At 42.0% G+C, this 19,495-nt stretch overlaps 1 protein-coding gene across 4 annotated transcripts in view; it reads left to right on the top strand.

Moving 5' to 3' along the window:
- GRIK1 (glutamate ionotropic receptor kainate type subunit 1) overlaps positions 1–19,495 on the top strand; it is a 353,375-nt gene that overhangs the window by 316,301 nt on the left and 17,579 nt on the right. For 2 of the 4 annotated variants that reach the window (XM_075197144.1, XM_075197142.1), the window contains 3 exons: positions 6,972–7,197; positions 12,909–13,159; positions 16,551–16,712. In XM_075197144.1, the coding sequence (XP_075053245.1) occupies positions 6,972–7,197; positions 12,909–13,159; positions 16,551–16,700 (627 nt within the window). In that variant the 3' untranslated portion in view covers positions 16,701–16,712. The remainder of the gene's footprint in view (positions 1–6,971; positions 7,198–12,908; positions 13,160–16,550; positions 16,713–19,495) is intronic. The other 2 variants (XM_075197143.1, XM_075197141.1) reach the window with 1 other exon arrangement.

Here is a 19,495-nt window from a genome sequence, read left to right as displayed (position 1 = left end):
ATTTTTTTTTCTAAAATCCCTATTTTTTAAAAAAAAAATCACATAATTTGGCTCTTTTTTTCTTCCTACATTATCATTAACCTCAATAACATTAATTTCCAGTAATTTCCAGTCAATTTTTGCCAAGCGACAAGAACACTGCTACCCCTCCTGTTTCTGTGTGAGCAATGGCACTGAGCAATGTCACTGGAGACTGGAGAGTGACAAGAACACTGCTACTCCTCCTGTTTCTGTGTGAGCAATGGCACTGAGCAATGTCACTGGAGAATGGAGAGTGACAAGAACACTGCTTGCCCTGTTTCTGTGTGAGCAATGGCACTGAGCAATGTCACTGGAGAATGGAGAGTGACAAGAACACTGCTTGCCCTGTTTCTTTTTGAGCAATGGCGCTAGATCTCCTGGGGAGGGAGGTACTTATGGAATCCAAAACCCGCAAGATCCGACAACGCAACAATGACATTTTACCTCGATTCAGATGGATGTACTTAACCTACTCGGATCCCCTAAGTTCAGGTGGGCTCGGTTTTCAGAAAACCGAGCCTAAGCATCTCTAGTAGACACACCTCAGACATTATTATTCTCAAGTTCAATAGAGCTCTCCACTACTGTACCATGTCAGCCTGACATAGATGCGTATAAAAGCATATGTGTCAACAATTGATTGCAGAAATATATTCTGATGTTTGTAATGTATCTCAGCGTGTGTTCAGTTCTAAGCGGTATTTACTTAACGCATACGCTAGAGTAGAAATATGGCCTGACACTGTTTATACACAGTGTAATAATGTAATGAAGTATCATATACACCAGATAGAATGGTGTTTGGGCAGTTATTATTAAATGTGAAAGTCACATTTTCAACCTAAAATAAAATAAATACAAAAGTCTCTGCATCTATTGTTTACTCCTTTAAAAATGAAATGTGAATATTCTTTCCTGCAGTAGTCCAAATAGAAATGACAAATAGGTAATTCAAACAGGAGGTCATGGCTGTTATGGCAACCAGTGCGGCATAAGCTTACAGAACTTAGTAGAAGAGGTCTTCACCTTTAGCAGCCGCCTTTTCCATAGAGACTGGTTATGCTCACAGGTACTCGGATGCCCCCAGGACTTAAGCTCAGTGTAGTAAAAGTTTATGCTCACACGGAGGTGCACAGGTACAGGAGGTAATACACAGAGCGGAGACAGCCTAAAGATCTGCGGATTGGACAGAGCACCGGTGGAGATGTCAGATACCAAAAGGTCAGGGTCACAGGCAATGGTTCAGAGTCCAGATACAGGCAGAAGATCAGTATCACAGACAGTGGTTCAGAGTCCGGGTACAGGCAGAAGATTAGGGTCACAGGCAATGATTCAGAGTCCGGGTACAGGCAGGAGGTCAGGGTCACAGGCAATGGTTCAGAGTCCAGATACAGGCAGAAGATCAGTATCACAGACAGTGGTTCAGAGTCCGGGTACAGGCAGAAGATTAGGGTCACAGGCAATGATTCAGAGTCCGGGTACAGGCAGGAGGTCAGGGTCACAGGCAATGGTTCAGAATCCAGGAACATGCAGAGGTCATACACGGAGAAAGCAGTCTGAGGTTTAACACCAACACAGCACAGAACCAGGCAGCAGTACGGAGAACAGAACGCTATAACCGGCAGTGAGGCTCAGTCCTCAATGCCTTTAATAATGCTAAGAGCCAAACAGGGCAGAATCCTGCAAGCATCCCCAGGATTAGCTTAATTAATTAATGGCCCTGTCGACCAATGCAGAAACAGTGCCCAGCTGCATAGTAACCAGCCAGATGGCTGCAACAAGGACTGCCTCCAATCAGCCCTAAAAGGCTGAACTAACTAGCCCTGCACTGTCAAACAGCCCTGTAGCTGTTTGACAGCTGGCCGGGCACGGCTGCAGGGAGATGCAAGCGTCCCGGCCGTCGCTATGACGACCGGGACGTTACTTCCAGAGACCAGGGGCGTGGAGACAATGGCTTGATATAATATAGCTGCAACACTAATGATTTAAATACTATCAGCTATAGGGGTCAATACAAGAACAGACAATCAGAAGCAGCTAGATAGTGCTGCTGACGGTCACTATCATTATCATTGTGTATTGTTGAACCTGGCGGCCAGTAACTACAAGAGACACGCCTGGGGATGAGTCCATCTGTAATTATGTGAGTGCGGTGGCGCCTGTGGGAAACGACAGACGCACGCAGAGTTCTTACCTGATCACAATCAGTCACCATTTATACTCCTCAGCAAAACTCCCCACACACCGCTTCGGTCTAAGCGAAAGACTACAACAATTATTTGAATGATTGAATACAGACAGGAATGAAGGGGTGTCCGAGGTAATGGGCAGAAGTAGAGACCCTGCACTCTACTCCTGTTGCAAACACCTGGATTTTGGTCTGGGCCTGGGCACGGGGCTGCAGATATTTACATCAGGGTAGTATCCCGCCCGAAAACCTTACTCACCGATTTACTGGTGAGGGCCCCACCAAAAGAAAGACAAAGCCAAATAGGATACTCACTGTGTGATCACATCTTGATGGTCGTCTGCGACTCGCAGGAATGGCGTCTAGGAAAAGGGGTGGCACACAGCAACCCTCCCACAGAGCTGTCTACCGAGCAAGTATATAAAAACACTCTAGTGCTAACTACAACAACAGTGGTACAATAGCAGTGCCCTGGTCCTAACAAACTCAATGAGACCAATATGTCACGCAACTTTAACTTCTAGCACTAGATGTAGTGTATTACCCTTTCTATTATTCAATGCATCCCAGATAAATGGACAGAGTGCTACAAAATCTTAACTAGCACCACAGGGCCTTGTGCCCACTAATGGACCATGGGCCCAGTGCCCGAAATGTGCCACGGGACTTGTGCCCCAAAAGTGTACAGGAGCTAGAGTGCAGGCGTGGGCCAGAGAGATGGTTGCCCAATGACCTTACCTTTCTCTGCCAGCTTTCATTGGCAGCAGAGGATAATTGTGTAAAGCTCAGTGCCTTCCCCTGCTGCTTCTCCAGTTGATGGCTTGTGCTTCTCCGTAACTCTCCTGCCTTGATCTCGCCGACTCGTCTATGGAGCTCCTCGGAGGACTCTTGCCACCGTTGGACTGCACGTGCCACTTGCAGTGGCTGTATATAAGCCATCGTTAGGGCTATGACATAGTGAGCACCGATTGTCTTGAATCATCACCAAAATTCAAATGGCCAGAGATGTGCCCTTTTGGGCTCACTGTCCTGGCCACTGATTGGTTGACAGTGAATCTGTTAGTATGGAGGGATGAAAGAGCCATGTTCGCTGGATTCTCTTCAGTAGGGATCTCTCACATAGGACCCAGTCCAGCCTGCCATCTTCCTCACCCATGGAGTCTCTTTCATGGGGGTTGCCGATTCCTCCCAATCATCAGGCACCTCTACTGCGGCTCATGGCTCCTCTACAGAGGGTGGTGACATCCACCACATACCATCTGCGCTCTCCAGAGTATTGTCTTCTCTCGCAGGTACCTCTTCAGCAGCTTTCTCCTCCGTGGTACCTATAGCATCCAACTTCTCAGGTACCACCGAGCAGGCATCTTCACTTGTGCCTGGATACAGAGTGTCCCAGTGGAGAGTGTTCACAGGTCTACCTTCATCTTCTACACAGGTAGCGACCAGTCGTCCGCTGTATCTGACGTCTTCCATGCCCTGGTCCCTGCTTCCTGCAGACGCGGGTATCCTTCTCAGGAATCTTGTCCAAGTGGAATGAGCACCTGCAATCCAGTATTCAGCAGGCTCTGCCGATCCTTCCCTCCAGATTCTAGCTCGACGGGAGACCACTCTTCGAAAATGGTATTTATATCCATCTGGAGATATGGCCTCCAGAACTGAACACAGTATTCTAGATGACCTATACAGTGGCATTATTATTTATTTATTTCCTCTCCCTATGTAACCAGGCATCTGACTTGCCTTCCTCACTGCTTTGTTACATTGCTTACCTACCTTTAAGTCACCTGAAATAGTGACTCCTAGATCCCTTTCCTCCTCAGTAGTTTCCATTATAGGGCCATTAATACTATATTTAGCCTTTTGGGGTTTTGAGACCCAAGTGCATGATTTTGCATTGTTTGGCATTAACTGTAGTTGTCACTCTCTTGGACCATTCCTCTAGTCTACCTAGATCATTGATCATATGTTTTACCCCTCCTGGTGTGTCTACCCTGCTACATATCTTTGTGTCATCTGCAGAAGGCATACTGTCTCTTCAATACCATTTGTAATGTCACCCATAAAGATACTAAAAAGCACTGGCCCAAATACAGATCCCTGGGGTACTCCACTGGTGACCTTTCCCTCCAGTGAATGCACTCCATTATGTGAATGCCGGACCACTATACATAAAAGAGACTAGTGATAACACAGGTTCTCCAGGTTCTCTAAACTCGCTTGTTGAATTTAAGGAGACCTTAACAGGTCATTAATCCCTTTAAGGTCTCCTTAACGGTAAGAAGTTATGCTCTAAGACAAGCAAGGTTCCCCTGACCCCTGTTTAAGAAACACTTTGGCACTAATTAAAACTTAAGAGGACCTGACGGGTGCAAATGATAAGCAGATATAAGTAATAACACATTAGTAGCTATTTTCTAAATGCTATTAGGCTTAAAACAAGTTCAAAAAAGTCAAGATGCTTTTTACATTTAGTTCAATAAGGTCACCTTATTTCTCTAATGCACGTATCTCATGTAATTAAATTTTATTGAATATTTTATTTTCCCTGTTTTTTTCTCATTATCCATACATATGTTTGCATGTTTGTAGATGTGTCTATAGGTTATATAATATATTATATATAATGCTGTAATATGCTTGAGATAATTCATAAAGTATTATAAGACTGTATGGCCACCTGGAGCTAATTACCTATGCAGCTGTTTTTCCCGAGGCTCTGTAATTAGTGTCTCACCCCTGGTTGTGTGTGACTCTGTGGAGGTGATAACTGTGAGTGGAAGGACCAATGAGAAGCTGCAATCACTGACATTTCAGCTTCTGATTGGTCCTCTTGCAGGTACGATAATGTAGGTGGTTTCAGAGCTTTAAGTATTGGAACTAAAAGCATTAAGTTAACCTGTGCTGTGAGTTACATTGTACATCTATCCCCATTTTCATCACCCTCTTTCCCCACCCCTATTCCCACTCATAATTGCCATTTCCCCATATGAGCATCATTCTCTCCCTCCTTCAAGTTCTTTCCCTCCTCTTTTCATCCTAATATGTCTCTCATTACCCCTTGCATCACTTAATTCCTTCATCAACACCTACTTTTCCCTCTTTTCTACATAATATTCCCCTTTTCTTCACAATATTCCTCATTGCTTCATAATATCCCCTATTTTCATTGCAATACCTCCCTTTCTTTCATCCCCTCTCACACATTTATCATGACATTCTCTATATAGTGGTCCGATCAATCCCTGCTGAGCAGAATGTATTTACTGCAGAGTGGAGTTGAGCTGTGTACTGAGAGAGGGACCGGCAACATATACGTTTTTTAACGTCTTACCTTAGGCACCCCTAAAGGACCTTATTTAACAAACTGCATTTTCAAGAATATTGGTTTTGCATACAAAATAGAGTGTAGCCAATGATAACTTGTATAAATGTATATAAATATCATTGTGAAGCAGAAACATGAGCTTGACTTGTTTCATGTGTACTTTTTCTAATTGACCACAGACCCTGACAATGTGTATGTGCCAATCTGTGCAGCAATTCGTCTGCTTGTCTGCCTGGCTGTATATCTGTCTGTCTCTCACATGGGCAGCATGGTGGCTCAGTGGTTAGCGCTTCTGCCTCACAGCACTCGGCTCATGAGTTTGATTCCCAACCAGGGCCTTTTTTGTGTGTAGTTTGTACAGGGCCGGTGCTAGGGTCCTTGGCGCCCTAGGCGCACTGTCAAAATCGGCGCCCCCCTCCGCAGGCACACTTTAAAAATCGTCGCCCTTCTCCCTCCTCCCCACGTCTTTCCTTACCTTGCCTCAACACCGCCGCCTCTCTGCTCCGTCTCCTCCCCTCCACTCACTGACACTGTCGGGCCGTGATGATGATGTCACGCCCGACAGTCAGTGGGTGGAGGGGAGGAGATGGAGCAGAGAGCCGGCGGTGGTGGTGAGCAATAGCCCCTTCCCCCCTCCCCGTGGATTTATCTGAACGCTGTGCGGCGGCCGTGGAAGGTATGGTCAGCGATAGCCGCACAGTTTTAAAGTAATTTTATTTCTAAGGCGCCATCCAGAGCCCGGTGCCCTAGGCAAGTGCCTAACCTTGCCTAATGGGAGCGCCAGGCCTGAGTTTGTATGTTCTCCCCGTGTTTGCGTAGGTTTCCTCAGGGTGCTCGGATTTCCTCCCATACTCCAAAAACATACTAGTAGGTTAATTGGCTGCTGACAACATAAACACTAGTGTGTGTGTCTATCTGTGTGTGTGTTAGGGAATTTAGACTGCAAGCTCCAGTGGGGCAGGGACTGATGTGAATGACGAATATTCTCTGTACAGGGCCGTGAAATTGGTGGCGCTATACAGATAATGATGATGATCTCCTCTCTCTCGCTCTGTCTGGTGCTTTCAATATTAAACTGTTGCCGTTTCCTGGATAGGCTGCAGCTATATATCCACACGGAATGTCTGTACAGTATGTTTGTGTTGGAGATTTTGTGTGGAGCAGTCACGATGGAGGGTTTAATACTGATATTTTATGGCGTAGTAAAGCAGATGGGCTGGCTGTCCACAAACGGCACTAAATCAGAACACAAGATGGCATTTTTAAACTATTTATTATCAGTCCTTGAAGTAGGATTTGCTCACAGTTTGTGGAAAATAGCAAAGACATAAATGTGATACTGTCACCGAACAAGGCAATGGATGATTTTCTCAAATGAAAGATGATACAGGGGAGGCCGGTATTTTGCCTGCTGACAATGGTTTTTATTATTTATAGAAATCCAAGATTTCGACCTATGAAAAGATGTGGGCATTTATGAGCAGCAGACAGCAGACAGCGCTGGTGAAGAACAATGATGAAGGCATTCAGAGAGTTCTCACAACGGACTACGCTCTACTCATGGAGTCCACCAGTATTGAATATGTCACGCAACGAAACTGCAACCTGACCCAAATTGGAGGACTCATAGATTCGAAAGGTTATGGAGTCGGCACACCCATTGGTGAGGTTTTTTTTATTACGATCAGGGACAATCAGTTTTGGGGTAGGACATAGTGGGTATTAGTAGCAGTCACCACTAGAGGGCAGAACTACAAATAAAGCTTTGACTGCTCCTCAGGCTACATCAACCCCCTCTCACCCAAAGCTGCTTTTGTGCTGCTGATTTCTCTCCTCTTGTTTATTTGTGGCCTCAGTGCTTTTGTTGGGATCACCTAAAATGCAAGAGGTTGTTCTATTGGCTATAATGGAGGGAACAGGTGAATCATTAAAGAGGTTATTCATTTTTGGACAACCCCATCTTAATGAAACCTACCTGCCTCCCATATTTAGAAAATCACCCCATGAGAAGTCCTTACTGTTACATGAATTGGAGAGCAACCTCACTACATTTTCAGCCAGTTTTCCACCACACACTGAACTGTAAGCCGTTGACATTGCTTCCATAGAGCTGTACTGCAGTACCATGAGCCACAGTTTTCCCATTAACATAATTTGGGGAGTTTGAGATGGAGACCGCCTACTTGCTATATATTTGGGACAAGATTGATTATTGTCTCTTTTATTCCTTTATTGTTCTGTATCGTGGCTTCACCCATTAGAAAAGCCCCAGGAAATGGCTTGAAATGATCCAATCAGACGACCTTTACGGTGGTCTGGCGGCTTTACTGGCTTTGCAGTTGTATTTGCACCGATATGGTGCATGCACAAGCCTGATATGTCAATTACCTAAAATTAGAGGCACCCCCTTCATATACAAGGAGTCTCAAACGAACACACATGGGACTATTATTTATATCTCATCACAAGTTATTATGTAATTCTGGAATTACCCATGCAGTTCCCAGTTCAACCAGGCCCTATGGATATAATTTAGCAACATGTATGTGACAAACGATTTTTCCCAAGTTGTTCTATGTGAACCTGAAGGTCACAAAAAGCAGCAAAACCACAATACTAAGACACTGAAAATGTAACGAAGTAAAGGGAATATTCTAAGTAGTGTTTAGGCATGGGTGAGTGCGTGTGCCGGGCCGTCAATGAGCATCAGGGGGTCATGAGTTCAATTCCCGACCATGGCCTTATCTGTGTGGAGTTTGTATGTTCTCTCCGTGTTTGCGTATGTTTCCTCCTGGTGCTCCGGTTTCCTCCCACACTCCAAAACCATACTTGTAGGTTAATTGGCTGCTATCAAAATTGACCCTAGTCTCTCCCTCTCTCTTTGTCTGTCTGTGTATGTTAGGGAATTTAGACTATAAGCTCCAATGGGGCAGGGACTGATGTGAATGAGATCTCTGTACAGCGCTGCGGAATCAGTGGCGCTATATAAATAAATTGTGATGATGATGATGTACATAGGCCACAACATGCACATGAGTTGTAGCAGACAGACCTCTCATTGTAAATGGCCCCAATGGTCTCATATTACTGTATTTGGACATAAGCCTGATTCACGCTGCCTGTTCGGTCATTTAATCACGAACAATAAATATAAATTTCACTTAAATTATTGCTGAAATGATGTCCATATATTCTATCTGCCACTAGTGACAAAATTATTATTTTACCAACCATAAAACTCTATTTTTTGGCATCGGAAATAAAAATGACCGATCCCCGCCGGACTGAGAGTACATTCTGCAAATGTATAAATTATGCTCTTTTTTTTTTAACTTAATAAAATGTTTCTGGGAACTGTTGTTAGAAAATGCTAATAAAAGTGACAAGTATATAATGACAAATATATTTTTCCACTTGGACAAACTGAAAGAAAATAAAGGGCAAGAGAAATGATTGATGGTGTTGGGCGAAATTCTGTTGAAATTGACTAAATTAATTAGCTAGTATTGTTAACTCTTTCAGTTCCAACGACTTAAATGTTCTTGATATTACTTGATACTGGTAGACAATTGTTTATTACATTTACATTTTAATGATACTTTATTATTTTAACTTATTTTATCATAGCCAGATCATAATTTAATAAGTAACCTAGAATCTTATTTAGGTCCCAGTAGGCACTCAGGGGGCCAGATTACCCAAACCCATTTTGATGTTGTTGGGTTTTTTTTTTCGACAAATGGAGTTTGGAAGAGTGTCCAAACTGGTATGTTGCCTTCAGCTCCATGGGGTCTTAATCCGGCTCTGTATTTTATGTATGATACATAATCATGTCCACACCCAAGAGCAATTTCTTGCCATTTTCAAAGATTCTTGGATACATTGAATTCCCAATAAAAACAATGCAATGATCACACAATTTTCTTGGTTTGCAAAAGTGAAAAAGTCAGGTCAAAGAACATTCAACCCCCTACCCCCCTTTATTAATTCACACTTTTCAAGTTTACACTCAATGTACTGCTTATTTCCCCCTCGGCTAGCTACTACTATTATTTATATACATATATATATATATATATAGATTTATTTCTTGTGCCATGACGACTTTGTTTTTTTTATTAGAGATGGTCGGAATTTTCAAAACTGTTCAGCAGAATATTCACCTCATTCCACTTTTTTATATATAATCTTACACATCTCTGTGTCGGAATTTGGCCTTGGGTGGTCTGCCCGGATTTCCTGGTCCTACACCAACCACACCACAGAGCAGAATGAATTAACTGTTGTCATCCCAGCTGTATTATAGACTATGAATTCCACAAAATGTGAAATTACCAATACAGAAATGGCCATTCTGTGGCAAGGTGAAGCAAAAGGTTAAACCATTGGAATTTAGCACCTCTGCGAAACAGCCTGTTCTACCGCAAAATCAGATTTGAGCAAACTTACATTGTAAATTCTCTAGTTGCTGATCTGTATGCTTGCTTTATATAATATACCTAATTTACATAAACAGCAGCAAATTGAGAGTAGTGAATAAGTTGTGGATGCCGCTACCTCTAAGGTGTTAATATCTGGACCTTTTGCACTGCGAAAAAGTTCTGCTTTACCTTGAAAAATCAGGACTGTTCTTCCAAAATCTTGCTTTAACTCTTTCGGCATAAACAGTCCATCATTCTAATCAAGAAATGCTTTGGTCATTCACTCCAGTTGCCGGACAGCCTGGTGTACAATGTGATCCACCTTGTGAGACTGAATTAGGCTAAATCAAAGGATTATATCATGTGGGGCCAACTTTAAGACATACTATGTCCATTTTGAGTTATTATTTCCCATTGTATCTGTAAGATTAATATACAGTGGCAAGAAAAGTATGTGAACCCTTTGGAATTACCTGGATTCATGAATAAATTGGTCATAAAATGTGATCTGATCTTCATTTGAGGAATAGAAGAATAGATAAGCACAGTCTGCTTTAATGAATAACACTCAAATTACAGTACTTTTCTTGACATTATTGAATACATATTTAAAACATTCAAAGTATAGGTTGGAAAAAGTATGTGAACCCCTTGACTAATGACTTCTAAAAAAGCTAACTGGCATCAGTAGTTAGCTAACCTGGAGTCCAGTCAATGAGACAAGATTGTTGATGTGGGTTAGAGTCGTCTGCCTTATAAAAACCGCTCACAAATTTTGGAGTTTTATATTCACAGGCATTGCCTGATGTAAGTCATGGCTCGAACAAATGAGATCTCAGAAGATTTAAGATTAAGGATTGTTGACTTGCATATAGTTGGAAAGGGATGCAAAAGTAATTCTAAAAGTCTTCACCGGAGACGGTGAGCATTGTAGCCAATCTCCCTAGGAGTGGCCGTGCTGCAAAGATGACTGTAAAAGCACAGCTCAAAGAGGTTAAGAATAATCCTAGAGCGGACAGCTAAAGACTTGCCAAAATCTCTGAATATTGCAAACGTATCTGTTCACAAGTCTATAATATATAAAACAATAAACAAGAATTGTGTTCATGGGAGGACACCACGAAAGAAGCCACTGCTGTCCAAAAATATATTGCTGAACGTCTGATGTTCGCTAAAGATCATCTATATATACCACAGCGCTACTGGAAAAATGTCCTGTCAACAGATGAAACAAAAGTTGAATTCTTTGGAAGGAACACACAACAATATATGTGGAGAAAAATGGAGGCACCGCATACCAGTATCAAAACCTCATCCCAACTATAAAGTATGGTGGAGGGAGCATCATGGTTTGGGGCTGCAAAGCCTAGACTGCTTGCTCCTATTGATGGAAAAATGAATTCCAAAGTTTATCTAGACTTTTTCCATGAGAACATAAGCCAAGCTGTCCCCCAATAGAAGCTCAACAGAATTTGGGTAAAGCAACAGCTGTTTGGCTTCAACAGAAGAAAATTAGCCTTCTTGAGTGGCCCAGTCAGAGTCCTGAGTCCTGACCTCAACCCAATTGAGATGCCGTGGCATGACCTTAAGAAAGCGATTCACACCAGACATTCAATGAATATTACTGAACTGAAACATTTTTGAAGGGAGGAATGGTGCAAACTTCCTCCTGACCATTGTGCAGGTCTGATCCGCAACTACAGGAAAAGTTTGGTTCATCATCATCATCATTTATTTATATAGCGCCACTAATTCCGCAGCGCTGTACAGAGACCTCATTCACATCAGTCCCTGCCCCATTGGAGCTTACAGTCTAAATTTCCTAATATAGACACACACTCACACAGACTAGGGTCAATATTGATAGCAGTCAATTAACCTACCGGTATGTTTTTGGAGTGTGGGAGGAAAGCGGAGCACCCGGAGGAAACCCACGCAAACACAGGGAGAACATACAAACTCCACACAGATAGGGCCATGGTCGGGAATTGTACTCATGACCCCAGTGCTGTGAGGCAGAAGTGCTAACCACTAGGCCACTGTAATGTGTGGTTGAGATTATTATTGCCAGAGAAGGGTCAACCAGATATTAAATTCAAGGGTTCACATACTTTTTCTACCCTGCACTGTGACTGTTTACACGGTGCGTCCAATAGAGACATCAAAGTGTATAAATGTTTGTGTGTTGTTAGTTTAAGCAGACCGTGTCTGTCTCTTCTTGTGCGTTAGATGAAGATCAGATCGCATTTTATGACCAATTTATGCAGAAATCCAGGTAATTCCAAAGGGTTCACATATTTTTTCTCGTCACTGTATAATATTTTTATCAGCTTCTATAAAGGTGTTCTAATGCTGACTACACATCCTGCGATGTCGCAGTCTGTGCAGCCACAGAAAGAATGTGATGCCTAATTATCCCAATCATTATTGGGCATTTTGGTCAATGTGGTCAGCAGATGGCCACTATCAGCTTGTGCGATTACTCATCATCTATGTTTACAGACAGACCCCCTCATAGTCCAGAAGTGGTTCAGCTTTTTGACTGTGTGCCAATTGGCCAGATCTCATCCATTTTGGCCACTCAAGTGTGCCCAGATTTGACATTGATTCAGTCACTGAGCTCTCAGACCAAGCCGCAGGGTTACTATGTGTGTTGCCAGCATTACTTGCGAAATTCACCATATCTAAAGAGTCTTTCCCTCCTGACAATCTTATTCATGCAGGTGTGGCAAGGGGGCAAGCATGGCATTTTTCAATGCCACGGCCATACCAACTACAAAATTACTGATAGCAGACAAAAGAGTCAGAGTCACCTACATTTGCTTATGCACTGAGATCTGGGAAGCAAATTATTTTTGTTAATCTTATATTTATTTTACACAATCTATTAAACAATGATATTTCTCCTTACTCTGAAACGACATGTACTACCATATAGTCTGCCTTCTCGCAGGTTCTCCGTACAGAGATAAAATCACCATTGCTATTCTCCAGCTACAAGAAGAAGGGAAACTGCATATGATGAAGGAGAAATGGTGGAGAGGGAACGGATGCCCGGAGGAAGACAGTAAAGAAGCCAGCGCCTTAGGAGTGGAGAACATTGGTGGTATATTCATAGTGCTCGCTGCAGGACTCGTTCTATCAGTCTTTGTAGCCATTGGAGAATTCATCTATAAATCCAGGAAAAACAGTGATATAGAACAGGTGAGAATGTTGTTCATTTTTACGCGTCGGAGAAAAGCAGGTGAGTGTTATAATGAACCGAGAGCTGGTCTGCGCTCATCTGTGTTTTGGGATATTTGCAAAACACACATAACAGAGGTGCCAGACTGCACAATGCAGTAATCCCTAATAACCAATCAGATACTTGCATTCTTTAAACCTTCAAATGGGTCACACACAGGGCCGGATTAACCCGAGGTCTAACAGGGCTACAGCCCAGAGGCCACGGGCATCCAGGGGGCCCTTGACAGAGCTCAGCATCATTATTGATTAGCCTGTCACTGTTGTCCTTCCGTAGCGCTCAGTAATCTCCATACTGAGGAGATCTCGTGAGAGAGTGTCACGAGATCTCCTCAGTAAGGAGCTTACAGCATGCCGCAGAAGGTCAAGAGTGACAGGAGAAGGAGGTAAGCGCTTTGGGGGGGGGAGGGCGGCTTACAGGGGAGGCCTCACGGGGGAATGGGGGCCCCCTTAGCCCAGGGGCCTCCATTCCCTTAATCCGGCCCTGGTCACACATTACCCTTAATCGCAGGAATAAGTTTAAACAATACATTTTATCAAAGAGACAATTCTCTGTAATAACATATCAGCAGGTATTTTCTACAAGTGTTACAAGCTATAACAAACACATCTGACAATAAAGCAGGAAGGAGCTGGGGCCGTAGGTGAAGGATCATTGTACTACACCAATGATAGCTTAACAATTTTTGGTTGCTATGGGTTACACCATTGTTTGAACCTGTGTTATTAGCCATTAGTAAGTAACTTGCTCTGTGTTAACGTCTCACAACTAGAGTTCACATGTGGCCTACACACAGTGAAGTGTTGAGCACAAAATCCAATATTTATAAGAATGCAGCCTATCTATTCACTAGTAATCAGCGACTTCATTGAGATACAGCTATTTTAGTACTAGGTGTTGTAATAGCCATGGGATTAATTTATAGGGAACAAGTACTGGTGAATTAATAGACTGCATTGTTATATATATTAGACCAGCCGTTCTCTGTGTGTATGCAATGTAACAAATAAATTAAGTTCTGGCAACTTTATTGTGACCGTATGAAGCTCATTTCTGAGCTATATAAATATTGCTGCAGCTGCTGTACATACATCTCCTCTTGAAGCGTTAATGGGGTTCTCCAGTTAAGTTTAGCAATGTCATTTGTAGAATGCACCATGTTATTACTGCAGAACAGGTAAGTGAACTGATTGATCCCTGATGGCTGCAGTGTCTGGGTTTTACTGTAGTAAGGTCAGTGTTATGTTTAATTTTAATTTTCTTAATTTGTGTTATAAGAAGTTAAAGCCTATTTTGTGTTGTATGCTAAAAATTTTAGACAACATCCCAGTTGGATTTTGGTTTGTGAAATAACATATGAAAATTACAGAATTATCAATTATGATTATATATACTGTTTTTTCTTGCTAATCTATTTGTTTCAACTAACACATATAACTTTTATTTGAAAATAAAGCTATATGATTTTTTTAACATAAAAATAATATTAGAGCTTTATCATAAAAGGCTGCACCACCACCTGGTAAAAGGCGGTAGTGCAGGGCCGTCCCGCAGGGTCTGCCGGTTATGTAACATCGGATCAGCAAATCAATTTAGATTGCCAAGCTAAAATGACGGCAGAGGGGGTGTTTTACTTAGTGGTAGTGCAACTTTAATCTTGGATCATGTTTTTTCCCCAATCACTGATGGGGAAAAACATTGACCAATAGTTTTCTATTAGCCCATGTGATCACCCCCCCTCCCAGGCTGCACGCACAGCAGGTCCTTTCCCCTGCTGCTTGCTTGACTCAAACTAACCGCTACCTTGTTGATGCTCCTCCCTTGTGAACTTGGACAAACCACTGTAAAATTGTCTGGAAAATATACCTGTCATTGAGATCCTTAGTTTACACCAACAGGTCTTTTTTCATCATGTGTGCTCTTATTATTATTATTATTATTATTATTATTATTATTATTAACCTTTATTTATAGGGCGCCACATGTGCATACGGAGGGCAAGCAACAATACATTACATATAACAGTACAATACAGTAAATAACATTACAACTCACACAGCTAGTGATAGCCAGAGCCGTAACCTCAAATTTTAGCGCCTGAGGCGAGAAGGAAAACTGACGCCTCCGAGCCTTCAATTTTAATCATATTAACCTAAAATATTCATAACTGTGCCCCCCCTTTAGCATTGCACCCTGGGCCGTTGGCCACACTTGCACAGCCCTAGTTACAGCCCTGCTGATATCCTGATGGGTAATGGTGGATTACTGCCTGTAACCTGCCTCGATAGCACCTAACAACCCTCAGGAAAACAGACGCCATCTCTGGGGATGTCTCTGCCTCTCTGACACTTGACGATAATCATCATCATCACCATTTATTTATATAGCGCAGCGCTGTACAGAGAACTCACTCACATCAGTCTTTGCCATGGTCAGGAATTGAACTCATGACCCCAGTGCTGTAAGGCAGAAGTGCAAACCACTGAGCCACGGTGGTGCCCCTGGAGCTCTAGAAGTCGGGCTGTTAAATGAACACTCTCTGCCCAACTCCCAGGGACTCACTGACTGCAGGTCCCTGACGCTGAACCATGTTACAGAGGAGAGCTGTCAGTGAAGTTCCAGGAAGCATACTGAAAGTTCTCAGCTTAGTGTGACAAGGCCCACTGACAGCTCCCCTCCCAGCACTACGGGAGGAGGATACAATGCACTCTGCATGCTGTCCTGCCACCTACTCATCTACACCTAAACGTGCCGTCTACAGTGGTGCTCATCTTGTCTCAGCATGGGCACATCCCTGTGGGAGCCTTTGTCCCACGGATCAATGCATTTTTCCAGCAATTTTAAGTGGTTTGCCCGCACAGAATGCATCTCTGAAATGTAATCAGGCTTTTTTTTAAATACTCAAAATAGTGATCAGCGCACGGTGAACTGAAGCATACAATATGGCACTAAATAAATAAATGCACGTGGATTAATTTATTTAGTGCCATATTGTATGCTTCAGTTCACCGTGCACTGATCACTATTTTGAGTATTGTATGCATATATTTTTTCAGCAGCAGGAGTTCTTGCATTAAGAGAAGCGCCGATAATTCCACTTTGCTTTTTTTTAAAAATAATCTTCATTCATTGGAAACCCTATTAGGATGTGTGAACTCTGCATGTATGATTACATTTAGCATGTACATCTTATTACATTTATTTTTCATTTGCATGTATAATAAAGTGTTTTTCCATCGTTTCTGTTGAATTTGCTTTGACCTTCTGCTGAATTCTCTGTGCTATAATCAATTATCACATTATTATTATTATTTATGCATGTTTTTCCCCCCATTCCTTTTGCATGCAAAGGCTTTTTGCTTCTTTTACGGGCTGCAATGTAAACCAACTCACCCGTCAAACTCCACTTCTGGGACCACTCTATCCACTGAATTAGACTGTGGAAAATTACTTCGGGAGGAAAGAGGAATACGAACCCAACCCTCTATTCACACCGTATAATATCAATGAAAGGTGTGTCCTTTAATATCAGTGCACATTAGTTTTATTGGTGAATGATGTCAGGTAGGTAGACGTAGATGCATAACTGTATGTAATATAAAAAAAAATAAGCAATAGTACTTTTTTAACATAAGATATAAAAATATATATTTATTTATTTTTGATCATGCAAAATTAGTAATTTAAAATAATTAGTTTTTACTTAATCAAATATAAAGTGTAAAAAAATGAATGCCTTCTTTTATCAGTGGGATTCATACTCAGGGGCATGCGCGGGCTGACGTCCGTCAGCCCGGGGGGGGGCGCACGCCGTGCACGCCGTGCAGACCTGCGTGGCCGCATCACATTTATATTGCTTCCGGGGGGCAGCCGGCCCTAACAGCCGTGATTCTGAGCGGCCCGGGGGGCAGAAGGACATCGGTCCCCCGGGCCGCTCAGAGTGACCGCTGTTCGGGCCGCACAGGCCGCATCATATGACACTCGATGTGGCCGCGTCATCAATGACGTGGCCGCATCGTGTGTCATGTGATGCGGCCGCCTGTGCGCCCCCCGGGCTGCTTGTTGTCAGCCCGCGTCTGTTCATACTTGCCCTTACTGTTGAGGAAAATATACAATAAATTATTTCTGTGGTTTCCCTCAGTTTAGCAAAATATTTCACTACACATGTTAACTGAAAATAAGCAAATTATTACAAACAATAAACTGCAATAGACCACGTGATAAAGGGACTACTAATGGAACAGTCTATACAAAATAAAAATACCTGCATTCCTATCAGCCAGTGTACACAACTGCTTTCTGCAAAGTCCTTTTAAAAACAGGAAACAAGTTTAATACATCTGAGAGGTTCTTATAAAGCAGGCTGTATGGCCTCCGAGAATTCAGCCCTTCTCGGCTTGTTCCTCTAACAACTAACCAATGAAAGAGCACAGTTCACACATCTCTCATATAATTTCTCAGCTCAATATAAAAACCTTAATGCGGATCAATTTTGAAAACAAATGGAAAGGTTGTGTTGGTCTGTGAAAGGTCACATGTAATTGCTGCATACAGTGTAAAGGTCTGCTAGTGCTCTGTTCAGTTCTAAGTGCTGACGACCTGTAAGAGAGATACAGTGCATTTATCTTTTTTCCGGGTTTGAAAGCTTACTGTATATAAATAGAGGCGAGCAAATTTGCTGTAGCTTGGTTTACCAAATAACTCTTACAACAAGTCTAGGTGAGACTATTAGAATTCTATGTGTGGCACGGACAAGGCTGTCAGCTTGTTTCCCCAGTATCTGTATACTCAAATATTCACGCTTTCCTCATACAAGGACTGCATTACAGGGTATATAGTGACTTATCCATGTGCACTTCTTTCTACGGTCCATGTTTCAGGCGCGCTGTTACTGACACTAGTACAGAGGTACCAGGATGCTTCCTATCCCTCTTCTGCATCCCATTGCTGACACCAAATGTCAGTTACGAAACTGCAGCGCCAGTGCCTTTTTGGGACAACAGGAGCCTTTATTTGTGTTATTGTGTCTATTTGTATAGCTAATGTACATTTATCAGTGCATTGAAACAGACCCCCTTACCTTGCAAGCTTCATCCAGGGGGTGAATTATGGAGGTGGCAATACAAACTCCATACTTTAGATTATCCTCAATTGAAAAATTGGGACATATTAAACCACTCCCCGATTCACCCAAACTACCCATTCACCCACATCCATGTCCAACAAGTCCAAAAACTCATTTGTAGGGTATGCCAAATTTTTGCACAGTCACAACTGTGGAGAGGTGTGCCACCTACAATAGACCTTGGGGGAGGGCGCATAAGTGTCACCTCAATCAAAGCTAAAATAAAAGTAAAAATAAAAATGTAATAAATTAATTATATTCTATTTTTTTAAACAAAATCAGAGAAGAAATAAGACTGCCCTAGGTTAATCCCAGATTATATATGGTACCAGCTGCATGGCAATATAAAAGCTCATATATGTTTACAAAACAAAAAGACAGTTGTTGTCTTGTCCTTAACACTGCATATCTGTGTGTATCTAGCAAAATGAAAAATGAGGTATTGGTTCATATTTTGATCATTGTCCTTCACTGACCTATGTGACACAAACACCATTAAAATTTATTTAATTTGGCTAGATATACACATATATTCTATTGTTTGTATTATTATTCTTTAATTATATAACTCCGACATATCCTATACTCTCAGGAAGACAAATTGATCCTGCTTACTAGATCTTATTTTATTTACAAATACCAATAACTGTCTATGTAAAGAGCGTTATGAGGTCAGCTATTGCCCTCAGCTATTGATAAACTCAGAGGTCACATATGCACTTTATGCACAAGTGTATTTTATCTGTGAACACAAGTGTGCAAGAGGTCATGTGACAGGAAATGGGTGTTTATTTTGCTTATTACAGAGTCTCATTGCAATAGACCTATGGTTAAATAAAGGGGAGAAGAAAGCACCCTGTGGTTCTAGCCATGGGAACTATTGGCATTATAAATTTTAGAGGACTTCAGAGATCACCTTGCTGTCATGAACCCTTTATAAAGGGCCTGTAACCTTGTGCCTTTATAAACACACATAACTCCAAATCTAAAAATAATTTAAATAAGAGTGCATATAATAGTTTTTTACACAGTATTCCCAATATACATTTTTTTATAACTAATATAAATATTTGAATTCACTACAAAATTGGAGAACCTGTTGTAATTAACCCTTGATTTATACACAAATATCTATTTTTTAAGACATCATGCTGAAAACACAGGAATAGTA

The sequence above is a fragment of the Mixophyes fleayi genome, chromosome 2 (assembly GCF_038048845.1).
Source record: "Mixophyes fleayi isolate aMixFle1 chromosome 2, aMixFle1.hap1, whole genome shotgun sequence".
Classification (NCBI taxonomy): domain Eukaryota; kingdom Metazoa; phylum Chordata; class Amphibia; order Anura; family Limnodynastidae; genus Mixophyes; species Mixophyes fleayi.
This window is presented reverse-complemented; position numbering and strand designations above follow the sequence as displayed.